The sequence below is a fragment of the Cotesia glomerata genome, linkage group LG2 (assembly GCF_020080835.1).
Source record: "Cotesia glomerata isolate CgM1 linkage group LG2, MPM_Cglom_v2.3, whole genome shotgun sequence".
Classification (NCBI taxonomy): domain Eukaryota; kingdom Metazoa; phylum Arthropoda; class Insecta; order Hymenoptera; family Braconidae; genus Cotesia; species Cotesia glomerata.
Window position 1 is genome coordinate 2,609,348 of NC_058159.1, and position 9,624 is coordinate 2,618,971.

General features: G+C 30.5%; 1 protein-coding gene across 1 annotated transcript; it reads right to left on the reverse strand.

The window, feature by feature from the left end:
• Positions 1-895: 895 nt before the first annotated feature.
• On the reverse strand, positions 896-6,298 carry LOC123259183. Its single transcript, XM_044719507.1, has 4 exons — positions 5,880-6,298; positions 5,688-5,813; positions 3,726-4,579; positions 896-1,823 (listed from the first exon to the last, which is right to left on the reverse strand). Exons 1-4 carry the CDS (start codon positions 6,021-6,023, stop codon positions 1,535-1,537), a joined length of 1,413 nt encoding a protein of 470 aa, XP_044575442.1. The 5' UTR covers positions 6,024-6,298; the 3' UTR covers positions 896-1,534.
• Between the last annotated feature and the right edge of the window lie 3,326 nt (positions 6,299-9,624).

A 9,624-nucleotide genomic window follows, 5' to 3' on the forward strand; every position in this document is an offset into this window, starting at 1 on the left:
AGTTAAAACTACAGTACTGAGTCGATGAGATGTATGGATTACAATGGTTGAATTTACATAAATAATTAAGCTACGTTGTGTATTAATAAATTTGTCGAGGTAAAAAGTCGATAACAATACTCCTTTTATTTTATACCCATAGCTAATTAAAATGTCCTTTTGTTATGGTAGGCTCAGAGAATTACGAAAGTAAAGAAGACTGGGTCAAATACAAACGAGAATAGCTTCTATGGTTATTAAAATTTTATAATAGTAAACAAAATCTAAACAAATATTTAATTTCAAGAAAAAAAAATTTTTTAAAAATGTCAATTTAATAAATAAAAATAAAAAAAAATTTTTTTTACAAATTTTCATGATAAAAAAAATTATTTTCCAAAATTAAAATTATTAACAAAACAAAAAAAAACTAAAAACCGATAATTAAGTCATTAAAATAAACATGTTAGTAAAATATTAACATAAATTAAAACTATTACGACCTGTAATTAAATAATAATTTTATCTTTATAGTCACGATAATAAAAATCATTTTATCGGAAATTATACCGTAGAAAGTTTCAGTAACCCTAGTTCAATACACGAAGATACATATTAAAAAAAAAAAAGTAATATATACACGGCAATAAAAAAAGTAAATTATTTTCTGCAGCTGAACAATTGGTAATAATGACGCGGCAACAGAGAGCTCACGTTAAAACGTTTTATAGTTCATAAATAAGCGGTTTGGTGGACGAAGTACACAGGATGACGGGTAAGGCAAGCGTAATTACGGGGCTGTTTGCCGACGGGTAAAGCCAACCGGCTACGGTTTAAACTCTCTTACTCCGTTAATCTTGATTTGATGATCAATGAATACTCAGCTACAGCCCTCTTGCCTGCTCCGTATTTTATCTTTATTTGTATCCTCGCTGGTAATTTTGTCAGTTGTTTATATTATGTTTGCTGTTTGCATAGCGACAACAAAGCCGCAGATAAGTCATACAGGAAGTTTTATACCAGGTGCAGCCCTCGCCCTCAACTGGTGATGATCTACGATCATCTGTTTGTATCTGAGCTACCATCAAGTGTGATTTGATAATCTACCTGATATCAAATGTGTACCTTAAGCTAGAATAGAACCAATGATTCTGTCACTTTAGATATAATAGATGTAATGAGGATCTGCGGCCACCGGGAAACCGGAAACTCCCTGTAAAGTTTACTCCTAATGACCGCTACGCGTAGCCATAGACCTCCCAGTCTGTACAGCAGCAGTATTCATCACGTCTCTTCCTCTAAAAACTCTCATTCAAGGTTCATTTATTTTATCGCTAGTAATAGTAATTACTTAAAATCAATACAGCATCACTTATATCACTTGTTTTTAAATTTATCTACGCATATTTGATTTATAATGTATAATTTCTGATTACAGTAATTTAAATAGTCAATGATTCTCGTAAAAATATATAATTCTATTTAAAGGTTTAATAATATGCAATTAAAATTAAAAGGTAAGTAATAAATGGTTGAAATAATAAATAATCAGTTATTAATGAGGGGTTACCACGTCGTGCATAGCGTATTTCCAGGTCCAGGCTCTCGCTACCTCTTCAAATCTCTCACGGTCATTAGTATACATATCACCGAGCTCCGGCTCCATGCAAACCTGACAGTAAGGATCTGTGAGCAAGCTCTGGACGCTTATCAACACTTTAGATATCGTAAGAGCCAGCGACCAGTTGTGTTGGATTGAGTCGATACCGACGTCCCCGTGCCTTGATACGTTCGGGTGGAGAATCTTTGTCAGGAATCTTACTACCGGTGGACACATTGGGTAACTAAAATAAATACAAGTAATTATTTTTTTCATTTTTAAATTATATTCTGTCTTTTAAATTCAACATAATTTTTTTTATGTATTTTTCAAAAAAAATATATCAATAAAATCAAATAGAAATTTCGTTCAAAAAATGAAAATTAAAATGGTCAACCCCCACTTGTAAATATTTACCATCATAATTTTCAGGCTGATTAAAATTTATCCGTACTAATTTTTGAAAATAATTTTAAAATCAAGTAATAAATCAACTAGCAACCTTGCAGTCATTATGTGACTGCCGGGACTTGTAAACTATAAAAAATTACAATTTTGCTTTATTAAATAATGATTTTTGTTAAATTGCACTGTACTTTTTTAACTATTGACGTTTTTAAAGATATAAGCTCATCCTGATGTTACACTCATCAAGAGCTTTCAATTGAGTACCCACATGCATTTTCATATATTTTTTGTATATTCATATATATAAATATATAAAATATATAAAAAATTGATGTGGGTACTCAAATGCAAGGTCTCGATTAGTGTAATGTCGAAGTGAGCTTATATCTTTAAAAATATCAACAGTTCACAAGCTACAAGGTCATTTCTTAATTATTGATATTTTTAAAGATGTAAGCTTATCCCGATGTTACACTCATCGAGAGCTTTCAATTGAGTACCCACATGCATTTTCATATATTTTTTATATATTCATATATATAAATATATAAAATATATAAAAAAATTGATGTGGGTACTCAAATGCAAGGTCTCGATGAGTGTAATGTCGAAGTGAGCTTATATCTTTAAAAATGTCAATAGTTGACAAAACACAAGGTCATTTCTTAATTATTGACGTTTTTAAAGATATACGCTCATCCCGATGTTACACTCATCGAGAGCTTTCATTTGAGTACCCACATGAATTTTTGATATACTTTTCATATATACATCTATATTATGTATAAATATATAAAATATATGAAAAATTGATGTGGGTACTCAAATGAAAGGTCTTGATGAGTGTAACATAGGATGAGCTTATATCTTTAAAAATATCAACAGTTCACAAGCTACAAGGTCATTTCTTAATTATTGATATTTTTAAAGATGTAAGCTTATCCCGATGTTACACTCATCGAGAGCTTTCAATTGAGTACCCACATGCATTTTCATATATTTTTTATATATTCATATATATAAATATATAAAATATATAAAAAAATTGATGTGGGTACTCAAATGCAAGGTCTCGATGAGTGTAATGTCGAAGTGAGCTTATATCTTTAAAAATGTCAATAGTTGACAAAACACAAGGTCATTTCTTAATTATTGACGTTTTTAAAGATATACGCTCATCCCGATGTTACACTCATCGAGAGCTTTCATTTGAGTACCCACATGAATTTTTGATATATTTTTCATATATACATATATATTATGTATAAATATATAAAATATATGAAAAATTGATGTGGGTACTCAAATGAAAGGTCTTGATGAGTGTAACATTGGGAAGAGCTTATATCTTTAAAAATACCAACAGTTCACAAGCTACAAGGTCATTTGTTAATTATTGATATTTTTAAAGATGTAAGCTTATCCCGATGTTACACTCATCGAGACCTTTAATTTGAGTACCCACATGGCATTTTTTATATATTTTATATATATAGTATTTGTCAAATATATAAATATATAAAATATATGAAAAATTGATGTGGGTACTCAAATGAAAGGTCTTGATGAGTGTATCATCGGAATGAGCTTATATCTTTAAAAGTCCCAATATTTCACAAGATACAGGGTCATTTCTCAAATATGTATCTAGAGATAATTTTCAAATGCAGCCTAAATTCTTATAAATACTCTGGCCACAAAATTTTTCTTATTCTCTTAATAATATAGATTAAATTACCTGTAAGGCACCTGGAGATACAAATAAAACAGCCCACCTTCATAAGGACTACCAATAGGTCCAGTAATAGTAGCCTGCCAATGACAAGACATGGCATCTAAAGGAGTAGCCTCGATACCTTCTGGCGGGTCGATCCTCAAACTTTTCAACTCCATACGGAGTCTGTTCCTTCTCCAGGAGTTTTCCTCCATAGTAGCGGGCTTCGAACGCAGACACATCTGAGCCAGACAAGTTCTGCAGGGCATTGACGAGGCCAGTTGGTCGTAGACTTTGTACCAGTTCTCAACATGTCCAATGGCCTTGTAAAGAGGCCAGCGGTGCTTCACATGTTGCTGCCATTGCTGAGGAGGAACGTGGGTCAACAGCAATCCGTTCCATCGACGGCAAACATTTGCAGCTGACCAGAGACTCACGTCATCCAGGTGAGAGAAAACTGCAAGAAGTACTTCTGGAGGAAGTCGCTCAACTAGGCCTGGCTCGTTTATCGGCTCGTGTTCATGGTGACGGTGGTTGCTCAGCACTTCTACTCGCTCTGCAAGAGTTCGAGGCTTTATCGCGTCGATTATATTGTGCAGAGACAACGCTGAGAGGTCCAGAGAGTTGGGGTCGTTCGAGGTCGAAACGTCTTCTGAGCGGTACAATTTTATCGCCTCGAAAACACGGTTAGAAGGTCCCGGACCGTGCAAGTGGTTGAAAATCTCTGGGTCTATTGAAACCTTCAGGAGAGCTTTTTCCTGGTTGTCTGAACTTGAGTGAGCTTCGGAGCGCGCACGTTGGGGCTGACTTACTCGACGCTCAGGATTGTAGAATAAATCTGTTGGCTCATCGTTGCCCGAATCTTCATCGTCGGTTTTCTAAAATTGTTTTTTTATATTATTAGAATTTAAATTTTTTATTAATTATAAAAAAAAAAAAAAATTAGTCAAAGGAAAATTTTTTAGAATTTAATGATAAATAAATTTTAGCAATAAAATTATTAAAAAAATTCCACATGTAAAAATTGTAAAAAAATATATGTGCAATTTTTTATAATTAATTTTTTTTAACTTCCCGCTAAGAGAATTGAAAATTTTTGTTTATTTTTTCATTAATTAAATTAGAGCTTAAAAAATAATTTTTTTTTAAGAGACATTAGATAATTTTTTAGAATTTTATGATAAATAAATTTTAGCAATAAAAAATTATAAAAAAAATTTCATATGTGAGGTAACAGACCCAGTTATTGACACTGGCCTAGTTATTAACACTTTGAATTTTATTTCAATTAAAAAAAATCAAATCATCTTCAATAAATTGATAAATATAATTTTTCAGTAATAAATTTTAAGAAAATTGGTTTTTTGAGAATATTTAATTTCTTTAATTAGAATAAAACTAAAAAACAATTTTTTTTTAATGCATTTATAGTTTTTCAAATTTTCTACATATCAAATTTTTATTTTTATTTTTTTCTATTGTTTTTTTTTTTTATTAAGAAAAATCCTAAAAATAATTTTTATTTTATTAGAATTACAATTTTTGATTTATTATGATTCTATAATTTACAGACATTAGGTAATTTTTTAGAATTTGATGATAAATAAATTTTAGCAATAATAAAACTATAAAAAAAAATTCTACATGTAAAAATTGTAAAAAACGCTATAAGTGCAATTTTTTTTTTTTTTAATAAATCTGCTAATTCATGACACTAAACTCAGCAAACATTAAAAATTTTTTATTTTTTCATTAATTAAATTAGAACTAAAAAAAATATTTTTTTTTTTTTAATTGCATTTATGGTTTTTTAAATTTTCTACATATAAAATGGTTTTTTTTTTTGTGAAAAAAAAATCCTAAAATCTGTCAGATATCTGCTAATTTTATTATCATACTAATTTTAGACTTGTAATTTATTAAACCTTGTAGTTTTAATATTTAAAATCAATAAATAATAATTAATATTTAAAAATAAAAAAATACCTCACTGAATACTGGAACTGGTCGAATTCCAATTTCATCGGGAAACAAGAATGCGTGACAAGTAGCACAAACAGGTTCTTCAAAGCTCGGTCCATAGTACCCATTGCAGATATAACAAGCCAGAGTCTAAATAAATAATTAACTCCAATAAGTAAAATTAAAAATAAAAAATAAATTATAATTGACACTTACAGAAAACTGAAACTCAGGACAATTAATTTCCACCGGGTCCAGCAACTCGTCATCATTTGGGTACAAACAGCAGTCCAATTTTTCCGGTTTTTCATGATTGTCAAAGCCTCGGGGGTCTTCAATGTTGTCACCTGCCATTATCATCTTAATTAACAGGGACGTAAATATAATTAAATAAAATTATCGTCCGTCAATTCGTCCCACGAGTTTAGTTATCTACGTGAGTTTAACGCTGAATACTTCACATTGGCATTGACGTGTAATGGCTATTGTATGCTAATTGTTTTATGCAATGTAAATTTTATGATAAATGACACTTTTAATACAAGTACACAGTTATATTAATAATATTTATCACCATTAATAATATGACATGGAGAAAAGACTCCAGAATCCCGAGTGGCTATTGACACGATTTGACATGGTGTTAAATCACTAGAAATCACTGAAAAATTACTAGACTAGTAACGTTATCCGTGACTTTAAAAAATGACAGTGAAACACGGAGTTTTAGCACCAACAATATTTATATTTAAAAATTCAAACAAAAACAGTTTCACTGTAAAAAAATCGCGCCAAGTCCACGTTCATAAGATCATTAATAAAAAAAAATTTTTTTCTTTACAAAAAGATATAAAATAAAAAAATTAAAAAATCCAAGTAACCGATATGATTGTATATGATTTTCGGAAATTAAAAAAAAATTTTGTTGTAAATTTAAAAATTAAAAAAAAATTTTGGAACGTATTTAGTGTGCGTGATTGCAAAATATTTTACTTTTAATGAAATTCGTAAAATCTATTTACTAGGACTTTTTTTTTTACTAGAAAAAATTGAAATACACTATGACGCACACCAATTTTGAGCTCGAAGAGCTCAAAAGCATAGGAAAGCAATCTCTTTGAGCTCGGAGAGCTCAAAATAACCCATAAATTGTATTTTTAAGCTCGAAGAGCTCAAAAACGTCATTGGTGCAATTTTAAGTGCTTAACAGCCGAGACCAGTGATTGCAGTTTCAATCGGCTTAGCGAAACGAATGGAAATTTTGAAAAACGTTTTTAGAGATAATAGATAATTTAATAAACTATTTCACCACAAAGCGTTTTTTCAAAAATTTCATTCGTTTCGTGAAACCAATCGAAACTGCAATTGCTCTGCTGTTGGGAGTGCGACAGAGATAGTTCCGTTGAACTCCGTGAGAGCAAAGCGAGAAAAAGATGGTCTCGCCTGTTAAGGTAGTTGTAGCGTGATAGGCATTTCAACAGAAAATTATAAAATTTTTTTTTTTGCCCTCTGGGCGGAAAGTGGCAACTTTGGTCTCACTGCGCTAAACAAAGTTGCCGCTTTCCTCCTTCCTCGGACAAAAAATATTATACAGCCCTTGGGAAGTAAAAAAGAAAACCTCAGATCACATGTTTGTTGACCTCGGCTTCGCCTCGGCCAACAATTACATGTGATCTGAAGCTTTTCTTATTTTCCTTCCCAAGGGGTGTAATATACTATTATCGAAAGATAAATAAATTAATAATTCACTACCAAAATTTCAGATCAATTGACCGCACTGTTTTTAAGTAATTAATTTTCGAAATTGCGTCTTTTACACGTAGAGGTATAGAGAGATGGTAAAGTTAGTATGAAATCTTTGGCCCGCTCGAGTGGTACGAAAGATTTCATACTAACTTTACCATCTCTCTATACCTCTACGTGTAAAAGATGCAATTTCGAAAATTAATTACTTAAAAACGGTGCGGTCAATTGATCTGAAATTTTGGTAGTGAATTATTAACAGCCGAGACCAGTGATTGCAGTTTCAATCGGCTTAGCGAAACGAATGGAAATTTTGAAAAAACGTTTTTAGAGATAATAGATAATTTAATAAACTATTTCACCACAAAGCGGTTTTTTCAAAAATTTCATTTGCTTCGTCAAACTAATCGAAACTGCAATTGCTCTGCTGTTAGGAGTGCGACAGAGATAGTTCCGTTGAACTCCGTGAGAGCAAAGCGAGAAAAAGATGGTCTCGCCTGTTAATATATTTATCTTTCAATAAAAAAAATTTCATAATTTTCTGTTGAAATGCCTATCACGCTACAACTACCTTAAGTATGGAATTAGCGGGAAGTTGCAGGGATGGCCTTCAGGGTCAACCGTTTTTTACACGCTTTATATTAGCTTCACTTGTATGTCAGTTTGTTTGTCAGTTTGTATGTCAGTTTGTCAGTATGTCAGTAACTCTCCGTGGGTAATCTGCGCGCCTGCGGCCTTCCTTGGTTCCGGTAGCCGTTTCTCAGGCTCGCTCTCCGAAATCGAACTCTGATTCCCCGTATTTATAATATTTATAAATAATTATTTTTTATTAGCTTCACTTGTATGTCAGTATGTCAGTATGTCAGTATGTAACTCTCCGTGGGTAATTTGCGCGCCTGAATATTTTTGATAATCAACAAATAATAGTTTAAAAAACTAAAAATCACGCTTTTATAAATAAACCAAACTAAAAGTAAAAATAAATAATAGTTTAAAAAACTAAAAACACGCTTTTTATAGAAAACCAAACTAAAAATAGAAAATAAATTTAAATTAAGAATAGTGTTAAAAATTTCAATAAATATAAATTAATAATAGTGTAAATAAAAAAATGCATTTTATTTTAAAAAAGCGTGAGGTGCATGGTGTCAATAGTTATAAATATTTTATTGACAGATATGAGTAGAGTGATTATCATTTTGATAATATCTTAAAAAGCACCTCACGCTTTTTTTAAAATAAAATACATTTTTTTTATTTACATTATTATTAATTTATATTTATTGAAATTTTTAACACTATTCTTAATTTAAATTTATTTTCTGTTTTTAGTTTGGTTTTCTATAAAAGCGTGTTTTTAGTTTTTAAACTATTATTTATTCTAATTTTTTCTGTGTAAGAAACTTGCCCCAGCTTAGGTTTTCATTAACAGTCAAAAGCCACTTAGAAACCCATATATTTTATTTGTTTCTAAGTGGCTTTTGTCGCTTTTGATGGGATCCTATTGAGATTTTCAACAGGGTGGGTTCACCCGAGTTTAGAAGCTTGAACATAAAGCAAGCTAAAGCGTAAAGTCTTTTGGATTTAATTGTGAGCCAATTTAATTTATGCCTGTAAGGAGTGATATGTTCATCACGTCTAAGATTGAATATGAATCTGATAGTGTTATTCACGAGACGCTGCAGTTTGTAGTCTAACTTTTTTGGTGAATCAAGAAAGACTAATGAACAATATTCAATAATTGGGATGATAGTGGACATGACTAAGAGCTTGCGAGTGGACGTAGAGAGAATATTTCTCCTATATTTCAGGCAATTAATGGAAATTTAATTAATGGAAATTTTTCAAAGATTTTTTTTATTGTAATTGATTCGTTAAAAAAAATTTTAAAAATTGACAGCTGTCAGCTGACTTCAGTATTATCATTTATTATTATTATTAGCATTATTAATTATTATCATTATTTATTATTTATTATTATTATTATTCTAATTTTTAATAAAAATTAAAAACTTGCATATAAAAGTAAATAAAAACTTTGAAATATTAAAATAAAAAAAATACACCAGCTGTCATTTTTTATTTTTTTTTTTATTTTTTTAGCGCATGCTCTGTTTTATCGCAAGTAGACAAAAAATTTAAAACTTTCCAGGAAACCCCCAGCAGTGACACGCAGCGCTGACGATAAAAAACAATTATTAAACTGAGCGGTTGACGC

What these genes read in the sequence shown, in the direction of transcription:
- LOC123259183 (XM_044719507.1), bottom strand. Translation starts at nt 6,023, where the DNA reads ATGATAATGGCAGGTGACAACATTGAAGACCCCCGAGGCTTTGACAAT. An exon ending in CAGTTCCAGTATTCAGTGAG is followed by an intron (nt 4,580 to 5,687) that starts GTATTTTTTTAT and finishes AAACAATTTTAG; the next exon opens with AAAACCGACGATGAAGATTC. An exon ending in TATCTCCAGGTGCCTTACAG is followed by an intron (nt 1,824 to 3,725) that starts GTAATTTAATCT and finishes TATTTATTTTAG; the next exon opens with TTACCCAATGTGTCCACCGG.